This window comes from Mus caroli, chromosome 4 (assembly GCF_900094665.2).
Source record: "Mus caroli chromosome 4, CAROLI_EIJ_v1.1, whole genome shotgun sequence".
NCBI lineage: Eukaryota > Metazoa > Chordata > Mammalia > Rodentia > Muridae > Mus > Mus caroli.
Window position 1 is genome coordinate 128,294,951 of NC_034573.1, and position 20,815 is coordinate 128,315,765.

Consider the following 20,815-nt stretch of genomic DNA (forward strand, 5'->3'; position numbering starts at 1 on the left):
TGTCTCTGTCTCTGTCTCTGTCTCTGTCTCTGTCTCTGTCTCTGTCTCTGTCTCTGTCTCTGTCTCTGTCTCTGTCTCTCTCTCCAGGCTTTCTGGCTGTGTCCTGGAACTCAATCTAAAGACCAAGCTTTCCCCAAACTCAGAGATCCACCTGCCTCTTCCTCTCAGGTCCTGGGATCAAAGGTGTGTGCCATCACACCTGGCTCTCCACTATTCTCTTGAGACCGGGTCTCTCACTGAACTTGGAGCCTGATGATTTTTGCCTAAACTGGTTAATCAGCAAACCCTCAGGGAGACTCTGTCTCTGCTGCATCCAGTGCTGGGGTCTTAAGTGCAGACAACCACACACAACTTTTAATTTGGGCTCTGGGGATCATGCTATGCAAAAGCCTTCTTACTGGTGGGCCATGTCCCCAGTCCTCAGATAAGCTGTGCTTCTTATCCAAGCTCACGCGACCTGTGAAAAACAGGATCGGAGCCAGCCCCTGGTGTGACCCATTTCATACAGCCTCTTAATCCTCATCACGTGCCCTGAAGAACAGCAGGCTGCTTTAGAGACCATGAAGCTGAGGTACAAAGAAGTTCATGATTGATCCATCAATCGGCTCAATGTCATACAATTCTATCTCAGGATCTCTGGCTGTAGTTCAGCACTCTCTAACATGCCCCAGGCTGCCTTGCTACTTGCCTGAGGCTCTCTGGCTCAGGTGGCCTCTAACTAGGCCCCCCCTCGCCATGGTCCTGGGGTCTTCTTACCTGTGACAGTGGCGGGTTGGATATCCAAGTGGCTTCTGTCCAGCTTGGCTTTGTCTCTGAGCTGTATGGTCACAACACGGTCAGCAATGACTGCTTCAAAGCCAACCACTGTGCTATACTCGTCTATTGGATACACGAAGAGACCTGGTGGAGAAGGGACCCAGCATCATGTGGTGTTTAGCAGCATCCTACAGGCCTTGGGCCTGCCAGGTGCCCCTGAGGAGACAGAGCAGAGCTGGGAAAGGGAGAGGCTGGTGGGGGCAGCAGCAGGCACTGCTGAAGGGTAGCTGTGTCCAGTCCCTACCAGCTCTCGGGCATGTGAGCTGCTAGGGCCAGAAAGTCTGGTTTTCAAGGAAAATAAAAGCCAGAGCTGTCACATAGGCTGTGACAGTATACATCTGGGTGGTGAATTTGGTTCACAGCCACTGGTTTGCCACTGGGACCAACAAAGGGTGGGGCTGTGGGAAAGCTAGAGAAGGGCTCAAATCCAGGCCTTTCTTGTTCCCCGACTTTGCTACATTGGACAGGGCACTCATCTCTAAACCTTTAGTAACCCCATCTCCAGACAAGGCAAACAGAGCAAGTCTCATGCTGCCGTTTATTAAGCTATGCCCCACATACTGGCACCACACATTTTGTGTCCGATTTGTCCTCTGTGGTGCTAAGGGTTGAACCCAGGGTCTTTCACAGGCTAAGCAAGTGATCTACCACCGGCTTACAATCTCACCCCTCTGCTTAGTTTTTATTTTGAGACAGGCTCTTGCTAAGTTGCCCAGGCTAGCCTTGAACTTGCTACATAGCCCAGCTAGACCTTGAATTTTCAATTCTATCTTAGCCTCTGGAGTATCTGGGATTACCAGCTTGCACCAACAGACCTGGCTATCTTTTCTTTTCTTTTTTCTTTTTTTTAATAGAGCTGAACTTCTTCAGCATGGAGAATGTGCTAGCCACTTGGAGGTCTTGCTGGCGTTTGTATTTGAGCTCATTTGGGACAGAGCCTGGGATTCTGCATTTCTCTTCAGCTTCTAAGGGTTGCTGAGCTTGGCTGTCTTGCATCATCTCCCTCTACTATGGAAACTGCACAGTGCTGGGACAGTGGTGAGACCTCCACAAACCCTGACTTCTTGTCCTCCAGAGACTCAGTTTCCTTATCTGTAAAATGGGCACACTTGGCCCTTCTGAGGAAAGCTGAGGGGTTTTCTGAAAGCTTCTCAGTAACTTGTCCCCAGGGTCCCTAGGTGGGCCCTGTTTGCAGTCTCCAACTCTAGTCTCCCTCACACAGAAGAGGGAGGCCAACTGTTCACCCAAATCCTTGAGGAGGATAAAGTTCCCATGTGGGTTCCTATCAGGTAGTGTTGGCCCCCAGGGCAGCAGTGAAGTGGTGGCGGAGATTGGGGACAGGGACAGGGAGAATGGGTTAGCCATTAGGAGACTCCATTGCTTCCGATAAGAAGGGATCCTGGTGGGATGTGGTGGCATATGTCTGTAATCCCAGCACTTAGGAGGTGAGGCAGGAGGATTGCTGAGGGTTTGTGGTCAGCTAATACCAGAGCTATAGAGCTATATAGTAATATACTGTCTACAAAACAAAACCAACCAACCAACCAACAAACAAAACCCCCCTCCAACCAACCAATCAAATAAGCAAGCAAGCAAGCAAGCAAGAAAAGGTTTGAGAGAGTTAACCCCTGGCTGACCTCTGTCAGTCTTTGCTTAGGGAAGGAGAGGTGTGCAGTGGCCATCCCTGTCTTTACCCTGACAACCCCCGCAGTGAGGAGTCTTATCTACACTCCCCACCCATGCAGCTCATCCTCAAGCGCGGCTATTCCTCTACCCCGACCCCACAGAACCTGCATCTGCTCTCAAATCTCAGTTCTCCTTGCTTTCATCTCTCCTTCACTTTCAGACCTGTGGGTCAGACCTGGAAATCCCACTTTTGGGGCAAGGAAGCAGACACAGAGAGCCCCGTGTTAGCCAGCTAGTGAGGCATAGGAGGAGGCTCAGCGTACAGGGGAATTACCCAGGAAATCCACACAGGGGTCTTACCTTGGAAGGGCTGGGCCTCCAGGTTGCCGTAGGTGAGGGAGGCTGTCAGGCCCAGGGCATAGCCACTGACATAGGAGGTGACATCTGATTCCATGAGAGGCAGGGCTGCCCCTGTGAGGCAGTTCAGCAGGCCAGGCATTCTGGGACTTCTCTGCTCAGAGTCTACAAGAGACAGGACAGGTGCTGAGGGGAGACCCATGGCCTCCCAAGCCTAATTTTCCCATTTGAACGCCTTAAAAACTGGTGTTCCATGCTCTTCATCACCTTGGGACTTTAGAGTTAGTATCTTGAGAGAAGGGGACGTGGTCACCTGACATTTCATGTCATAGGTAGTAAGGCCATGAAGCCTTCTGGCATTCACCGACAGTCAGGGCCAGTGTGGAAGGGTCTGATCAAACAATGGAGACTTTCTTGTCCCCCTCCCCCCTCATGGTCTGTGCTTGGGTGGGAATGAGAGACTCAGTTCTCACCCCATCCCTGTAAATCCTTTGATCTCTGAGCGTCACATTTCTCTTCAAATGAAGGTACTGGGACAGGTCCCCAGGTCCCCTTCCTCTGGCTGCAGAGGACCAGCTCACTACAGCCAACACTTGTTTTGTGAGGGGTCTAAGTCACCAAAGAAACCAAAAAGACATCAGGAGGCTGCTGTTCTTCTGGGTGTGACTTTCTTGTCATGGCTAGGGCTGGGACTTCTCTGGGGAGAGCCCTTGAGTCTCTCCACCCACTTCCTTCTCTATCACCAGCTCCTAGGTCCCAAGGTACCATGTCCTTTTGTATCTTAGCTCTTCCTGGAGTCAAATACACTCTTCCTAGCTGAAGCCAGTGGCCAGCAGGCTAGCCCAGGGCCCCTGCCTAAGCCCCACCCCTCAGCAGTGCAGTTCAAACCTGCTTGGTGGGGCCTGCAGCTCCCCCTCCTCATCTCTGCCTTTGCCACACTGCCCGGAAGTCTGGCCCCACTCCCATCTATTAAGAACTATTTATTACATGTATATGAGTACACTGTCGCTGTCATCAGACACACCAGAAGAGGTCATCGGACCNCATTACAGATGGTTGTGAGCCACCATGTGGTTGCTGGGAACTGAACTCAGGACCTCTGGAAGAACTGAGCCATCTCTCCAGGCCCCACTCCCTTCTTTTATCTAGGAACTTTCTTCTCTTCCTTCTGAATTGTAGAGGTCAGACTATCTGTGGCCAGCATCCTTGAGCAGTCTCATCTCTCATACCCCCATCTTCTCTCCGATGTGATGTTTCTACCAGGTCAGCAAAGAGCGTGTTAAGTCCTGTGAGGTTGTTTTTAAACCTGGGCTCTGTACTTGTGTATGGGTAGGACCTAATTTATTCTCACTTGGTTTTTCAGAGCCAATGGAGAGAAAAGAGTAGCCAATTGTTTCATCCTTTCCACACACAGGCTTTCCGAGCGCCGTGGCTCTGAGGACCTCCCATGGAGCCAGGTGGGAAGCAGAGTGGGATACGTGTTGGAGTCAGGGGTCTCTCTGAGTTTTCCTCTCTCTGTCTGAGCCAGGCAAGGTTTCTACGGCTGGTGACCTTTTGCCCTCTGTTTGCCAGGTTATTTGATGAGAGCTGATTACTTGGCCCTTTCTTAGGGAAGGCTTTCTTGGTCTTGTCTGTGTCCGCAGTGAGATTGTCAGGTGCTCCATTCTTCCACCCGGCTACCCCCTCTCTGCCCAGTCCAGCATCATCTTTTTAATTATGTTCTCCCTTGTGGCTGGAGCCCAGACAGCTCTCAACTGGGCTTATCTCCTGACAGGCTGACTGATAACGGGAGCTGCGAGCGCACTGACGACTCCAGTGTTTTGTCTTCTGCCTTGGTGGCCAGAGCAGAGGCTGGCCTCTTGCAGAAGGCAAACAAAGATGGCGGACTTCATTTCCTGAGTGAGATACATTCCTCCCCACCCCACCCCCCACCTCCACCCCCACCCCCTGCCCTGCTCTCTGTGGCTCTCTTTCCTCATTCTCTCCCAGTTTCAATACTGTCCAGAATGTCTCTGGGGGAAATGCAGGCAGCACCAGATGTGCAGGGAACTTAGACTTGAGTCCATTCTGGGGTAGAGTGTAGCGAGGGCATCTTGTCCAGCCTACTGCCTCGCACCCAGAGAGTGGGTGTGGATGAGAGATCCTGCTAACAGGGGCCAGACTGACTCTAAAAAAACCCTGTCAATGCTGGCCCACAGTAAGGCCAACAGTTGGCAGCTGGGATGCCGGGAGATTAAAAGACTTCTGAACAGCAAAGGAAACTATTGTGTGAAGGAATGATCAAGAAAAGGAGGAGGGGAGAGAAAAATCTATCCATCCAATAGAGAGGGCTAGACTATGCACAATTCAAACCTAAACCACCAGAAATAAAAGGACCCAGTTGACAAGTGGGTGAAAGAAATAAACAGTTCTCAAAAGGCGAAATACAAACGGCCAAAAGAAGTTTTTAAAACGTTCAACTCCACCAGAAAAATGCAAGGCAAAACAACACGGTGTTTATCCCTCCTGTCTGTCAGAGTGGCTGTCATCTGGAATGTGTGTGTGTGTGTGTGTGTGTGTGTGTGTGTGTGTGTGTGTAGCATAGTGGGTCATTTAAAATTCATCAAGAAGGATCAAGTCACTCGACGGAAAATGGAGGCAGCCTGAGCTAGTGACATTAAATAAATTAAGCCAGTCACAGAAAGACAGATGCCATGTCTTCTCCTACCTGGGGTCCCCAGGTTTTATGTGGCTGTGTACAATCCTCTGTGTGTGTACTTATGTACCAAGAAAGGGGGAGCAAAATTGTCAACGGAGGACTCGGAGGCCCAGTGAGAGGAAGAGAGATAACAGGGTGCTTAATAGTGCACACATGTGCGAGAACTTGAAAGTAATAGTTATGTTTGAAAAAGAACCTCCCGGGAGAGGGAGACATTAAACCTTATAGGCCCTTACTCACATGCATTTCCCAGCACTGATAAACACCTACTGTGTTCCAGGTCCTCTATCAGCCTCTGAGGATATGAAGACAAGACAGAGATCGATCTCAGGGGTTTATAATCTTGTAACAGAGAAATCCAGAAGGCAAGAAGACACACACAGCGAGAGTTTATTAGGCACTGACGACGCGCCAAGCACATATATGGTCTGAATCATTCTTTGCAGCACTCAGAAGGTGTTGGTCTTTTGCTGACTGGACACTGAAGCTGGGAGAGAAACATATTTGGTCCTCGGTGGCATTAGAAGGTGCCATGATAGATGCCATGTCTGAGGTTCTTTTGGAAGGAGCCAGGGACCATTGGGATTTGATGTCTTTTCCTGGCTCCTTCCTCAACCTTGGCAACCAGTGGGCAGCAGGCTGCAGGAAATGCTGAGAGTCAGGGACCAAGCCATCCACACATCCCCAGGTCCATGTGTGAGAGACTGTGGCCTGCTCTGAGGATGGGATCTAGGACAGGCTGGGATTTCAGTACGTCAGGGTGTGTTAGTCCGTTTGAGAGATTATCTTGACTAGGTTAATTTTTGGTGGGAGAAAACCCACCCCCAAAGGGGGCAGTGTCATTTCTCAAGCACTGGTCCTGACCAAAATGGAAAGGAGGAAGCTGGCTTTATATGAGTACTCATGGTTTCTGTGAGGTCAAGGCTAGCCTGACCAACACAGAACATTCTAGGCTAGGCAGAACAAGCTAGGGCTTGTGAGACCTTGTCTCAAGGCAAACAAACAACCAAATGACATTTTTTTTTTCATTTAAAAAAAAAAAGAACAGGCTCTTACAGCATCTGCAGAAGCCAGGGAAGGCAGGAAGGAGAGAGAGATGTAATGACCAACCGGCCTGGGGTGCTAGGCCAGCTGTCTCTGGTGAAACGCTGGATGAGATCTCTACTTCAATTCTGTGTGGTTTTCCTTCTAGGGCATCAACACTGGCCTCTGGTAGCTTAGAAATTCTGAATCTCAAACGACGACCTTCTGCCTGGCCGGAGCATTGTTTGTATTTATGCATGGCTCAATAAATATTTATGAAGGAAAAGGGATGAATAAATATTAGCTGCCCATTAGCACATTAAAGGACACTTGGTACTGGGTTTCTGTGGGGAAACAGGCAGGTGTGACTATAGCTAATAGTGCAAGAGACAGATGGTAAGACGGAACATCTGGAGTCTGACCCCAGTCTTGTCACCTCCACAGCTGGTACCCCATGTTTCCCTGGAGTCGATTTTCAAGGGAGCAGTCGGAATAATTCATTGAAGGTAAGGATCCAGTCATGTGACTACCATGGATCAAATCTCCTGATGTGCTCAGAGGATCCTCAGGCCCTGCTGACTGCTTTTCTTGTGACTCCCCTGTGGTTTCTTCTCTCTGGCTATCCTGTGTCTCAGGTCTTCTGTACTGTCTGTTCCCACACCTAGACATATTCTTCCCTTAGACATCCACACAGCTTCCTCCCACTTTGGGCCTTTGCTTAGGCAGGCATATGTTTAGAGAGGCCCCCTTTGCGTGCTTCATTCAGTCTTGCAAACCCTTCCCCCACCTTTCTCTCCAGGACTTTCTCTTTGTGCTTTCTGGAGCAGTCTCATCAGCGTATACAGATGAATGTTTATTCTGTCTATCTCTTGGTATCTATTTCTCCTTTATAGAGCAGAGGCAGAGCCCAATTGTCCCATCACCAAATCCCAAGCCCCTTGAACCAGCCTTGCCCAGATAAGACATCGAGGAAACATTCATTATGCATTCGTTCAGAATCACAGCCCCAAGCTGCCACCAGTCTTCCTGAGGGAGAGAAGTAGCCACCAGATTCCTCCGTGACTTCTCTGAGGAACTCTTGAGGCTGAAGTCATTAGGTTCCATTCTCACGTGTGTCACTGAGTCCCTACACTCTGTAGCAAGGCCCAACTCTCTGGCAACAGATCATCATTTCTTAGAGGATGCTTGGTCAGTTTAGGTAAGTCTAAGTCCCCGGACCTGGCCATGATTCATCCCACTGAGTCTCCCACAGAGCCACCACCATGCCCTGCATCCCTTTCAGTTCCCCGGACTCTGCATCCTGGGTTAGACTGTACATAACCTGTACTCTCGGCAGGGAGGAGCCACTGAGTGGCTCCTCAGTGGCAGGGGGGACACAGATGTCTTTCCTGGTCCCTCTTACTGCTCTGGGAACACCATTCTTGTGCCCTGAAAAACCTCTCCTAGGGACCCCTGGTACCTTTTGGCTATCCCTTCCTAATGCTTGCTGTGTCCGAGGTCCCAGTCACGCATTCTGTGGCCCCTGACTCACAGCCTCTCTTTCCCAAGTCCTGCGTCATCCTGGCTCCGTTAGCATCTCTGGGGGACAAGAACAGGGCATCTGGCTCCTGAATTCTGTCTCGGCCCAGCATCCTTTGCTTCTTTCTTGCTTTGTCTCCCTTTCTGCCCTCACACCTTCAGCTGCAGACCCCACTGGTGACTGCTTGGCCCGTTCCTGCTCACAGCTTTCCAGACTCCCTTGCTGTGCTTCATTCTTAATTCACACACCTGTTCAAATACGTTGCTTTGTTTATCTTGCTTAATGTGTCTCTGCCCTCCTCTCTGTTTAATGTGGCTCTGCGTTCTCCTCCAGTATGATTCTAGAGGGTGGGATTTTGTTTTAGCTTGTTTAGACGGGATCTGTTACCTAGAGAAACATGTCGGCACACAGCAGATGCTTGGTGAATGGATGAAACCTACTCCGGGGGCCTTGAACATATAATTTGGCAGCATATTTTCAAAGCAGCTACTCTATCTTTCCTTAAAGTTGTTTATGATGTTTTAATTAGCATGCATGTGCACATGCACGCCCACAGAAGTCAGAGGACAACTTGAGAGGGTTGATTCTCTCCTTCCACCATGTGAGCACCAGGGATCAGACTCAGGTGGTCAGGTTTGGCAGCAAGCACCTTTCGCTCTCTAAGACACATTGTCAGCCCCTTCTATCCCTCTTACAGACAAAATACCAAAGCCCAGAGAGGTGAGAGGCGTGTTCAAGACCCCACAGCTGGGAAGTGATGGGGCCTGGAGTTGAACCCAAGCAGGTGGATCGTGGAGTCTGCATCCTTCACTCCGAGGACGCCGCTTTCTGCATTAAGCTTTCCTCTGAGCCTGAGTGGTCTCTTGTCTCTACCCCTACCTAAACCTGTTACTTTATTGTGCTCTCTGGATCACCTCCATCTCCTTCTAAGTCAGCAGTTCTCAACTCTCCCAATGCTTGTGTCTCTTTGATGCAGATCCAGACGTTGCGGTGACCTCCAACCATCAAATTATTTCTGTTACTACTTCATAACTGTAACTTTGCTACTGTACATATCTGATATGCAGGATCACTGATATATGACCCCTGTAAAAGTCATTTAACTCCCAAAGGGGTCTTGACCCACAGGTTGAGGACCACTGTCCTAAGTGGTCCTTCAACCCAAGCCTGGTTTCTTTTCAATCCTCTTTCATCAGCATACACGTTGAGTGTGTGCGTGCACACACATGCACACACCTCCATTTTGCCTCAATTGGCTTCCATTGTCTTTGTTCAATGGGGCAAGCCAAAAGCCCTGCACATTCTTCAAGGCTTTCTCCACTGGGTCATCACCTCTGACCAGTGTCACCTCCTGTACATCCACCTTCCTCTAGGCACTCTGATCTCCTCACTGAAGCCCCCAAAGGCTGATTTTTTGCCACCCTGGAACCATATTCTGGAATGATGGCTGCCACCTTCTCTGCCCTTCTCTGTTCACCATGCAAGCCCTACCTATCCTGTCCCGTCCTCCTTCATGAAGCCTGCATGTCGGTGTGTGTGAGGTGTGCGTATAGGTGTAGGTTTGTATGTGTGTGTGTGTTTGTGTGTATCTGTATGGCGTTTGTGTGCATGTGTGTGTATATCTGTATGGAATATGTGTATATATATGGACTGTGCATGTGTATGTGTATGCCTGTCTGTTTGCATTTCTGTGTGTATCTGTATGGAATGTGTGTGTGTTATATGAAGTATATGAATCTATATAGAGTATATGTGTGTGTGTGTGAAATGTGTGTATCTGTAAGGAGTGTGTATGTGTATTATATGGAGTGTGTATATCTGTATGGGATGTGTGTATATGTGTCTGTATTCATAAGAAGTGTATGTGTATGTGTATATCAGTATGGAGTATGTGTGTATATGTTTGTGTGTATATCTGTATGGAGTGTGTGTTTGTGTGTGTCTATATGGAATGTGGTTGGCCAGAGACAACCACAGGAATTGTTCCTGAAGATACCTCTTCTACCTAATTTTTTGAGACAAGGGCTCTCACAGTTACCTGGAACTTATCAGTTTGACTAGGCCAGCTGGCCAGCAAACCCCAGGGTCTTGCCTGTCTGTACTCCCTAAATACTGAGACCGTAAATACAAATCATGATGTTTGAACATTGTCTTACATGGTCTTCTAGTTAGGGTTTCATTGCTGTAAGGAGATCCCATGTCCAAGACAACTCTTATAAGGAACACATGACTCTGTGGGGTCATACCTAGCCATAGCGTAATGTAAAATACATTTAGTCCAACTTCAAAAGTCTCCATGGTCTATAACGTCTCAACAATGTTAAAAGTCTTAAGTGCAACATCTCTTCTGAGATTCATGCCATCTCTTAGCTGTAATCCCCTATAAAATAAAAAGGCAGATCACATACCTCCAACATCACAGGATATATATATATATATATATATATATATATATATATATATATATTACCCTTCCAAAGATGTAATAGTGAGGAAATACTGGGCCAAAGCAAGACCAAAAGCTGGCTGCATAGACGCCAAACTCTGCATCTCCATGTCTGATGTTCAACTCCTTTCAGCTTTGTTGGCTGCAATACAATTCTTTCTTTTGGGCTGTTTCTAATTCCTGTTGGCAGCTTTCCTCAGCAGGTATTTCATGACTCTGGAATCTCTAATATATGGTATCCAAGGCAACTTCAATTTTACAGCTTCCTGTTCCAGTGTCTGGTAGCCACACAGGATCTCCTGGGCTCCACCAAAGGGCTGGCGTCACTTCTCCAGCTCTACTCTTTGTAGCACTCTAAGCTCAGGTAGATCCACTTCACTGCCACTGCTGTTCTTGGTGATCATCCCATGGTACTGGCATCTCCAATACCTTGGGGTCTTCCACTGCAACTAGGCTTCACCAATAGACTCTCATAAGCTCTCTTCATGGTGCCAACCCTCAACTTTTTTTCATGGTCCCTTCAGCCCTGAGCTGTCAACTGCAACTGAGGCTGCACCTTCACCAACGGCCTTTCCTGGCCTCTTATAGTACCAAGCCTCAGCTGCTCTCCATGACCCCTTCATGCCTTCAAAACCAGTACTACCTGGTGATTCTTACACATTACCAAGTCCAGCTGCCAGAACAATGTCTATCTCTGGAAGACAGCTTCTCTGTGCTTATCAGAAAACACTTCCCAGATTTCACCTCAGCCATGCTGGTCTCTTCTTAATCACTGCGATTTCTTAACTTCAACTAACCAGCATCAATTGTCCCAGTAGTCCCTTCTACTCTTTACTCTAAAGCCAGAACCACATGGCTGAAGCTGCTGAATCCTGCTTGGTGGGGAGGGAATACGCCCCACCCCCCACCCCTTGGTCTATTACATCCTTCACTGTCTAGGCTTGGGTGTCCTAGAACTTGCTCTGTAACCTGACCTTGAACTCAGATCTGCATGCCTCTGTGTCTTGAGGGCTGGGATTAAAGCCATGTATGCCATTCCTGGATCTAAGCCTTTCTTTACCTTTTCACAAGATCTTTATATGTTCTGGGTTGTAGTTTACTTCAGATATAGTCAAGTTGACAGATGACAATAGCCTTCGCAATCTGTCCGTTGTCAGTTTGACACATAATCATATCTCCTTATGTCTAAATGGAAACAATAGCCAGGTCATAACACCACCTAACATGATATAGCTGTCCCTTGTTCTCCTGCAAACACATAAACAATAAGCTTGGCTGGGTGGGGTCTTTCCCTGAGGTCACCAGTCCATTAATTCCATGTAATATCCTTGAACACAAGATTTACCTTCATTCTACTTCCTGGAGCCTCATTATTCTTTGAACCATACGTTTTGTATTTTTCCTTTCTAAGCTTGCTATACTTGATCAAAACATTCCTCATAAGAGTAAACTACAGGCTAATGTCTAAACTAGGCATTTTTGAGATTTCCTTTGCCAATGCAACTAATCTAAATCTCTTTACCCAATACTCAGACAGACTCTTCAGACAAGGACAAAAGACAGCCACATTCTTTATCAAAATATCACAAGAAAGCTCTACAGGCAACATACTGAAATTCTCTTCTGAAACCTTTTGAGCCAGGCACCCAGAGTTCAAATGATCCTCAGCATCAATGTCTTCCATATGCCTACCAGGATGTCCTATTAAGTCCCACTTAAAGCATCACATCGCTTTCCAAATTTAAAGTCCTCAAGTCTACATTTCTCCAAACAAAAATACAGTCAGGTCTATCACAGCAATACTCCATCTTGGTATCAGCTTCTTAGTTAGGGTTTCATTGCTATAAAGAGACAGCACGACCAAGGCAACTCTTATAAAGACAAATATTTAGTTGAAGCTGGCTTACAGTTTCAGAGGTTCAGTCCATTATCATCATGGCAGTGTGAAGGTAGACATGGCACTGGAGGAGTTGAGAGTTCTACATCTTGATCTGCAGGCAGCCAGAAGAGGACAATCTCCTGCAGGCATCCAGGAGGATGGTCTCTCCCACACTGGGTGGAGCTTGAGCACTAGAAGCTCTCAGCCTGCCTACACAGTGACACACTTCCTCCAATGAGGCCACACCTCTTAACAGTGCCACTTCCCATGGGCCAAGTATATTCAAATCACCACTCATGGGTTCCAGTAATCAAAACCAGGTCTTTTTGATTGCATGACAAACACTCTACTGGCTGTGCCATCTCTCCAGCCCCATGAAGTCTTTCTGGGCACTCTTGTCCTTCTGATGTTCTCTCTCCATGGCATCCACATTCCATGTCCCCTTGTCTGTCACATCCCACATTCCAAGGCACTGTAATCATTTATCATTTACAAGCTGATGACTTCTCTGAGAGCATTGGCTGTGACTTCTTTGTCTCTATCCCACTGTCCTCTGTCAGACTTGGTTCAGAAAAGGATCTCTCAGATTAGGGTTCACTTTACAAGTTCAGTCCTAGTATGTCACAGCTCACCAGAGGCCAACCTTGATGGGCCTCAGCTCTCTTTTCACAGTCCATTGTCCTGTCCTGGGCTGCTTCTCAGTCTATGCTGAGTATGGGAGAAGCAACGGGAACAGAATGGAGCAGGCAGAAGACTCCTGGAGCTTGCATCTCCAGTTGCGACAGGCAGGATGGTGAGCACTTACATCAGGGTTCCTGAGGCTCAAGGGTATCCACACTCACTTGCTAGGGGGAGTTTGGCATTTTAAAAAGAGATTTAGAAAAGACTGGGGATATAGCACATTGGTAGAGCACTTGCCCAACAGGCCCCTTTGTGCTGTTCCTACCACTGCCCCCAAAGGAAAAATAGCAAGCACAAAGACAGGAATTTGCCCTGGATGTGGCTAGGCCCTGTGTTCAGAACAATGCTGGACCTGTTAGAGGTTATAGCCCAGAGAGTCACTAGCAGAGTAATAAATGGCTCTGCTGTTCTGGTGCTGTGTGCCTTGAGTATCTAAGTTAATTCTCTGAGCCTTAGCTCAGAGTAGAGAAGTTCCCATGGATCTCTGCTGAAATATAGGCCTCCAATCAGTATCTCTGTTGGAAATGAAATCTGTTCAACTGCTATCAGCTTCACCCACTACTGTCCCAGACACGCCAGTTTGTCTCTGTCCTGGCATCCTGGAAGCCTGTTCTCCCCCCCCCCCAACCTGGCCAGATTCTCCCACCCTACACCATGCCTTAAAAGGCTGGCATCCCTTGGTTAAATTGGCTTAGCTTTGCTTATACCAGACAGACCATAAACTCATCACATGAATCAGAGCTCAAACCTACCCTCTTACCTCAGTTTTGGGGTTCCATTCCTCTTGTTATCCCTAGAAATCCCTTTCATTTCTTTAGGGAGGCTCAAGCCCAAACCACAGACTGGCAGCCAAATCCTTCCATCAAAGTGGGTCACAATTGATATGTTCTTAGAGTCTAAGTCAATTGTACCAAGCTTCTAGAACTCAAGGGTTCTCACATTCTGACTTCCACCCTTGAACTGTCCCTCTTCCAGGGTCACACATTCATATGCTGAACTCCCCGGTGTTGCTGGCTTACCCCAGGCACCTGGAGGAAATCTTTTTTTCCCCTCCAAGACAGAGTTTCTCTTTTGTAGCCCTGGCTGTCCTAAAACTCACTCTGTAGACCATGCTGGCCTCAAACTCAGAAATCTGCCTGCCTCTGCCTCCCAAGTGCTGGGATTAAAGGCACGAGCCACCACTGAAAGGTCCTGGAGGAAATCTTAGCTGCTCTTAAGGCCCCGCTCAAAGGCTCCCATTTCCTCAGAGCCCTCTGAGTCCTTTCTGCAGAGAGAGCCAGCTGGTTTCATGTCACATGTTTCCTTTGGATGTGTTGTTTCTTGTCAGAAGATGCACAAGGCATGCTTACTGCATGCGGAAGTCTGTCCCAGGCCTAGTGGACAGACAGAGGACAAGACAGACATGGCTCTTGTTCCCATACTTCATGTCCATCCAGGACACATTACCCTAGAAAACTAGGGGCAGGGGCTCTGCTGACAGGCATAGGCAGGGCTATTCTAGAAAGGATCCCAATAGCACAAGAAATAATTGCAAGCGCTGGCCAGTAGAATTACACAGAACAATTAACAAAGCGAAGAGACAATGTACAGGGAGGGGAAAATATCTTTGCCAATTACACAGCAGACAGGAGAATTAATATGTAGGATATATAAAGAACTGAAGAAATAAACACTAAAAACTAAATGAGCCAACCAGTACACAGACTAATGAACTGAACAGACACTCCTCATGAGAAGAAACATAAGTGGCCAATAGACAGTTGAAAAAAGCGTATTCGATATCCTTGGTTACCAGAGAAATGCAAATTAAAACTGCATTGAGACAGTCTCACCCTAGTCTGAATGGCTACTATCAAGGGAACAAATGACAGCAGACACTGAGGGGCGGGGGGGGGGGAGGGGGCTGTGGGGAGAGAAGAACCCTTCATTGCTCTTGGGAGTATAAACCTGCATAGCTGTTCTAGAAATCAATACAGAGCATCCTCAAAGACATCCATTTGGCATCTTGGAGACATCCATGCCATTCTTGGAGATTTCCCTGAAGGACTCCAGGGTAACACACCACAGGGACACTTGCACACCCATGCTGAGACACATGCACAACCATGCTCATCGCTGCTCTATTCGCACGAGCTGGGAAATGGAACCAACCTGAACATCCATCAGCAGATGGGTGGGTAAAGAAAAGGTGGTATGGAGCCATTATGGAATGTTATGCAGCTGTAAAGGGCAGTCCCGGCGTTTGCAGGAAAAAATCAGTGGAGTAGGAAATCATGATGTCAAGTGAAATAAGCCAGACTTGGAAAGACAGACAAACAAACGCCTTAACTTCTCACATAGGCACAACCTGGATTTAAAGTTACAGGTGGGTGTCATGAAGCCAGAAAGTATTAAGAGAGGTAGAGATGGAGGTGGGAAATAGAGTGTAATGGAGTATCCACGGGATAGGAAAGCATCAAGAAGCTGGGTACGGGAGAGTGCAGGGAGCCAATGGAATAGGGGAACAATGAGGGTGTAATACAGCAACACATCTGCGTGAAGATACCCAGATGCAGCCCATGACTTTGTATGCGAACCCATTGAATCAATTAGATAATAAAAAGATCCCTGTCTTCCCCGTCACGGCGGGACCCATAGTTGATACTGAACAGTGGATGGGTTAGATGTGGTATCACGTATCTGTAATTGCAATCCTTTGGAGACAGGGGAGGAAAGATCAAAGTTTGAGGCTAGCCTGAACTACATACCAAGACCCCCATAGCGAACGGAGTGAATGGATGCCACAAGCGGGGCAGGCTATGTTGTCAAGAGGTTAGACCAAGCGAGGCCTTGGCTGTAGGCTCATGTAAACAGATGATTGGTAAAGAAAAATGTTCTCTTTCAGCCAAAAGCTCATAGGACTCCCTCTCAGAGGCATCTGTAATCTTCCTTGGAGAAAGAGTCAAAAGACAGAAAATACCCGCCTCTGTCCTTGCTGTCCTCCCCTTGCCTGGGAGCACGGAGTCCAGTCAGTACTGATGTCCAGGACAGTCAGCTAAGGAGGCAGGGCCCCGGCCTATCCATACTTTCTGAAGTTACCAGGTAATAGGGAATGACTGACCTGCTGGAGAAGAAGGGACAAATGGTGGCACCTGGAAACTCCAGAAGAAAGAGGCCCGCGGCAGAGTCTCCATCAAGTCTGAGCTATTCGGAGGTACTGGCTTAAGAGCACACAGATGTTGCTGGCTGGCAGGTGGCCTGTTCCCTGGGGCCCCCTCTGGAGCGTGCAGTGCTGAAGTCTGCCTATGAAGGCTTCTCAAACAAGGAGGACACACGTTGCTAGGAAAATTGGATTCTGTCTCCACCAATTCAGTTTAAGTTACCCTTCTGCGGTGCCTTTAAAGGTGAACTTGCCCACTGAGCTGCCTGCCTCCCCAGAGCCCTGGGAAGAGGGGCTAAAAGGGGTAAATGGATTCTTACAGGGCTCTCAACCTGGTTCCTGTCCCCAGATCATGCATTCCTGCCTTCGGAGGCACACAGGGTGATGGACTACTTTGAAACTGCTCTTCAGAGGAGGTCATTTGCACGGGTGTGCTAAAGAAAGTAGAGCTACCACTGACCTGTGTTCTCTCCAAATACCTCTGCATGACGTTAAAAAAAAACACACAGAGAAGTGGGGGGGCGGGGGAAGGGGATTTTCAGAGGGGAAACTAGGAAAGGGGATAACATTTGAAATGTAAATAAAGAAAATATCTAAATAAAAAAAAAAAAAACAGACAGGGGAGCTGGTTTCTGTTCCTAGAATCTTCCCTTGTCTTCCTTGTCTACCTCTCTCCAGCTGGGAGTGTCTCTGAAATTCCGTTTCTCTACTTGGTGCAATAGAAAATGGCAGGGCTGTGGGAAGATGCAGGAGAGAGGCTGTGTGTAGGATGCTCACTTAGCCTTGGTCCTCAGCAACGGCTCATAGCTGCTTTATCATTTGTTTTCTTAGGATGCTATCTAACTCATCCACCCGCTTAGACTCGACCTGGGCCTCTGATCTTCTGGCATTTCCTATGGTGACTCTGATCACCCACAGCCCCTCCCTGCCCACCGCTCTGCATCCAGGCATTCCAGGGCTCATGCCTATGGGTGTGTCGGCATCAGAATACGTTCATCGTCTTGGCTTCCCTCTGAGATCCTAGATCAGTTATTGACAAGCTGTGAGGCCTCTCTCTACCATAGGCTGCCCCGTCAGATGGCACAGTGAGGCCATGGGGTTGGCAGAGAACACTGGACAGGCAGTAAAAGGCACCATGCCTGAATACCAGCTCTGCTACTCACCCACTCAGTATCGGCCCCAGGATGGGACTCCTACCGTCACACAAACTGCAATGCCTAGATCTCATGGGGCCAAACACACCGTAGAGTGTGGAGCCTGGAGATTGATGGGTTGCTGGTTTAGTGTCTGCCTTTGCCTAATATCTCTAGAAGTCTAAGTTGCTAGGGGTAGGAACCAGGGATGTCCTTGTCTTTGTTCTTTTTCCAGCATACAGCATAGAGCCTGAAACAGTTAAAAAAAATGATACACAGGAATGATGCCAGGTATTGCCCTGAACACCTTCCACGAGCAGGTAATCCCCGGGACAGGTCAGGAAAGCAGGCCTGGCCACCGTCCTATCATACCCATTCTGCAGGCAGGAAAACTGAGACATGGAAAGGTTCTATACCCTGCCTAAGGTGACACATCTGTGGGTGGCGGGGCCCTTGCTTGAGTGGTCACTTTCTGACTCACGTCACCCTACAATGCTTGTTTACAGAATGATTGAGTGAGTGGGTTGGATCGGATGATCCCCCCCACCAAGCTGTGCCCAGGCCAAACAACTCCCATACTTTCTTCCTTAGTGGGCTGCCCTGGGTCTCAGGGACTTTTGGAAACCCAGCACAGGTCAGGGCAGGAGCCACTGTCTGTATTGTGCCCCTACTGCTCTGCCCTTTTAAGGAGACCTCTTGTTCACTGCTTAGTCTGATCCTCAGACTGGGGGTGGGCTTCTGGAGGGCCCCCACAATCTCATTTAATTTCTGTAAGGTCAGGTTATGCCTTTACCATGGAGGAAAACAATATCCAGAGAGGTTAAGAAAGCCTCAAGGTCACACCGCCACTTAGTGATAGAGACAGGATTTGAACCCAGGAACCTACTGATTAGACCATGGCCCTCTGCTGCTTGCTGCCTTCAACCAGTCCATGTCTTGTGACCCAGTCAGTGCACCTGTAACCAGCTTGCTGTTACTCAGGTCTCACCTGATTCTGGGGGTGCCCTTAGGATCACCCTGGTACCCGTCCTTCTGCTGGACTTCACTCTAGGGTGGAGTAAAGATTTCTAGCTAACACTCCGTTCAGCCTCATTGCTCTCCCACTGCAGTGGTGCTCAGCACGGGCCACGTGATCTTTATGGGAGAGCAGGTGAATGAAGGGGAGGGAGGCACCTCAGCATAGTTGTTCCCAGGCACCAAGCAGCAGAAGAACCAACCTGGGGCATGGCTCGTGGTGCCCCCTTGGCTTGTGTGAACCCTCAGAAAGTTAGAAAGCACAACTGGGAATCACTGCCCTTGAGATGTGCCTTAGGTCCTAACCAGACATATAGAAACAGGATCTGGGGACTCAGAGCCCCCCCCCCCAAAAAAAAAAACTTCAAAGAGACTATCATGAAGTCAAGCACTGCATTAATTAGCATACCTGGATCATCACCTGATTCATCAGGACCCTCATTGTGCGCATCACTTTGTTTTGATTTACAGATGATTTGAATAAACGCAAGAGAAGTTCAGAAGTCCCCTGGGTCAGAGAGGTGGTAGTAGCCGATGGTGTGGGGAGAGAACCCTGGCTGTGCCGTGTCCCTGTGTTTCCTACAATGCCAGAGCTATGGGGGTCCTTCATCCACATGAGAAGAGGTAGCCTTCTCTTTGAGAGGCCCGGGTACCAACTGGAGGTGTCAGCAATGGAGACTAAGCCAAGCAGAGATGTAGGTGAGAGAGGAGGCAGCTGCCGATGTTCCCACCAAGTCAGCCTGGGAGCCCAAAGCCTTAGATCCCCGAGAGAATTCAGCTTGAACATAGGCTCTGGTGTGTGCGCCACCCAGTGAGGTGACACATTGCTTCACTTGGCTAAACGTCTGTTTTCTGACCTGTGGAAATGGCACAGTACTCCAGCCTGCTGCCCAGTGCCATCAGGAAGTACAACATGCCAAGAATGTATTACACATAGTGACTAGCTCACTTTTATTTTTTTATTTTTTATTTATTTTTTTGAGGTAGGGTTTTTCTGTATAGCCCAGAGTAGCTGGCCTTGAACTCATGACATGATCATCTCCCCTGCCTCATTGTCCTGAATGGTGGGATGAGAGGCGTGCAGCTCCACACCCAGGTTCTGGCATGTGTGTGGCTTCCTGTGTAAGGGGTGATAGGAGAATGGGTCCAAGGTAGCCAGTGAGCTCAGACCTCTAAAAAGACTTCCAAGTGAGCTCTTCGAAACGGGCTATCTCAGAAGTCTTTGGCAACTTGAAAGAATACAAGTGATATGATTAAAAGTTATCCAGGGAGCTTTGAGCCTGTGACCAATTAACATTTTCAAATTCAGTAGTGAGTCATAAAAGCACCGGTGCTCATTCATAACGCATGCAATTTGTAACCAAAGCCCTTCCGTATCCAGCCACAAACGTTAGCGCACTAAGAACCAGGAGAGGGAAAAAACAAGAAACAAAATCCAGCAGCCAGCCCCGCAATTTTCATCTTAAGGACCAGGAGACTGCAGCTCAGGAAGGGGAGCAATGAGGGTTGAGGCTTCTGGGGACAGATGCTAACCTGTTGCCCTGCTAAGCTTAAACCAGCCGGGAGTCTGACTCTGTCACCCACAGTGATTTTCATCTGCTGATTAGAGCTGAGAGCCAGTGACTGGGGTTGCCCTTGGGTGCTAAGACCCTGGAAATGACTACCCCAGGTTAATCTCTACACTCTGCCTCATATTCTGTTTGTAGCGTACAGTAATCTTCATGCTGTTGAGCAGACCTGGGCTCTTCTCTTTGTAGAGACATGGCAGGCTGCATGCCCCAGCCCTCTTTGAAAACCTGAAGTATGCCTTGCTTCAGCCAATGAGCTATGGAAGGAGTTCTCACAACCTCTTTTGGGAGGGGTCACATATCAGATCTCCTGCACATCAGATATTTACATTATGATTCATAACTAGCAAAATTCCAGTTATGAGATTGTAATGAAATGATTTTATGCTTAAAGGACACCATAAAATGAGGAACCATATTAAAGGGTTGCAGCATTAGGAAAGTTGAGAACCACTGAGCTATGCAGTAGTGAAGTCCCTCACTTCTGGCCAGAGGCTTTGAAAGGCAGTGTGTGCTTGGCAGTGTCCCGTTTCCTGCCATAGCAATCTTGGAAACACACATGTGTAGAAGGGAAGGCCTTCCATGATGACATGTGACCTGGCTTGTGTTACTACAGCACAATCAAACTTGGCTATTGAAGCCACGAATGTTCGGGTCTATAAGCTAAGGTGATGCACGGTCAGGGACGGAAGCCACACTACTAGGTAACAAACATGTGGAGAAAGAGGCACTGGACAGTGTGTCCACTGTGATATATACTCCATGAGGAAAGAGCTTTTATTTTCTCAACAGTATTCAGGAAGGTGGCTAGCACCCAGTAGGTGCTCACTAAATGTTGAATAATTGAACTAATTTGAACTAAAGTGTTTATTACATTTGACTTTTCAGACTTCTTTGTAATTAACCCCCCCCCCTC

At 48.2% G+C, this 20,815-nt stretch overlaps 1 protein-coding gene across 2 annotated transcripts in view; it reads right to left on the reverse strand.

Annotated features, from left to right (window-relative positions):
• The window catches only part of Vwa5b1 (von Willebrand factor A domain containing 5B1), a 56,205-nt gene extending 42,309 nt beyond the window's left edge, over positions 1–13,896 (reverse strand). The window contains exons 1-3 of one of the 2 annotated variants that reach the window (XM_021161535.2): positions 13,806–13,896; positions 2,803–2,964; positions 757–900 (exon numbers count right to left, since the gene is read on the reverse strand). In XM_021161535.2, the coding sequence (XP_021017194.1) occupies positions 757–900; positions 2,803–2,941 (283 nt within the window). In that variant the 5' untranslated portion in view covers positions 2,942–2,964; positions 13,806–13,896. Of the gene's footprint in view, positions 1–756; positions 901–2,802; positions 2,965–5,737; positions 5,787–13,805 lie in introns of those variants that run through there. The other variant, XM_029475849.1, reaches the window with a different exon arrangement.
• Between the last annotated feature and the right edge of the window lie 6,919 nt (positions 13,897–20,815).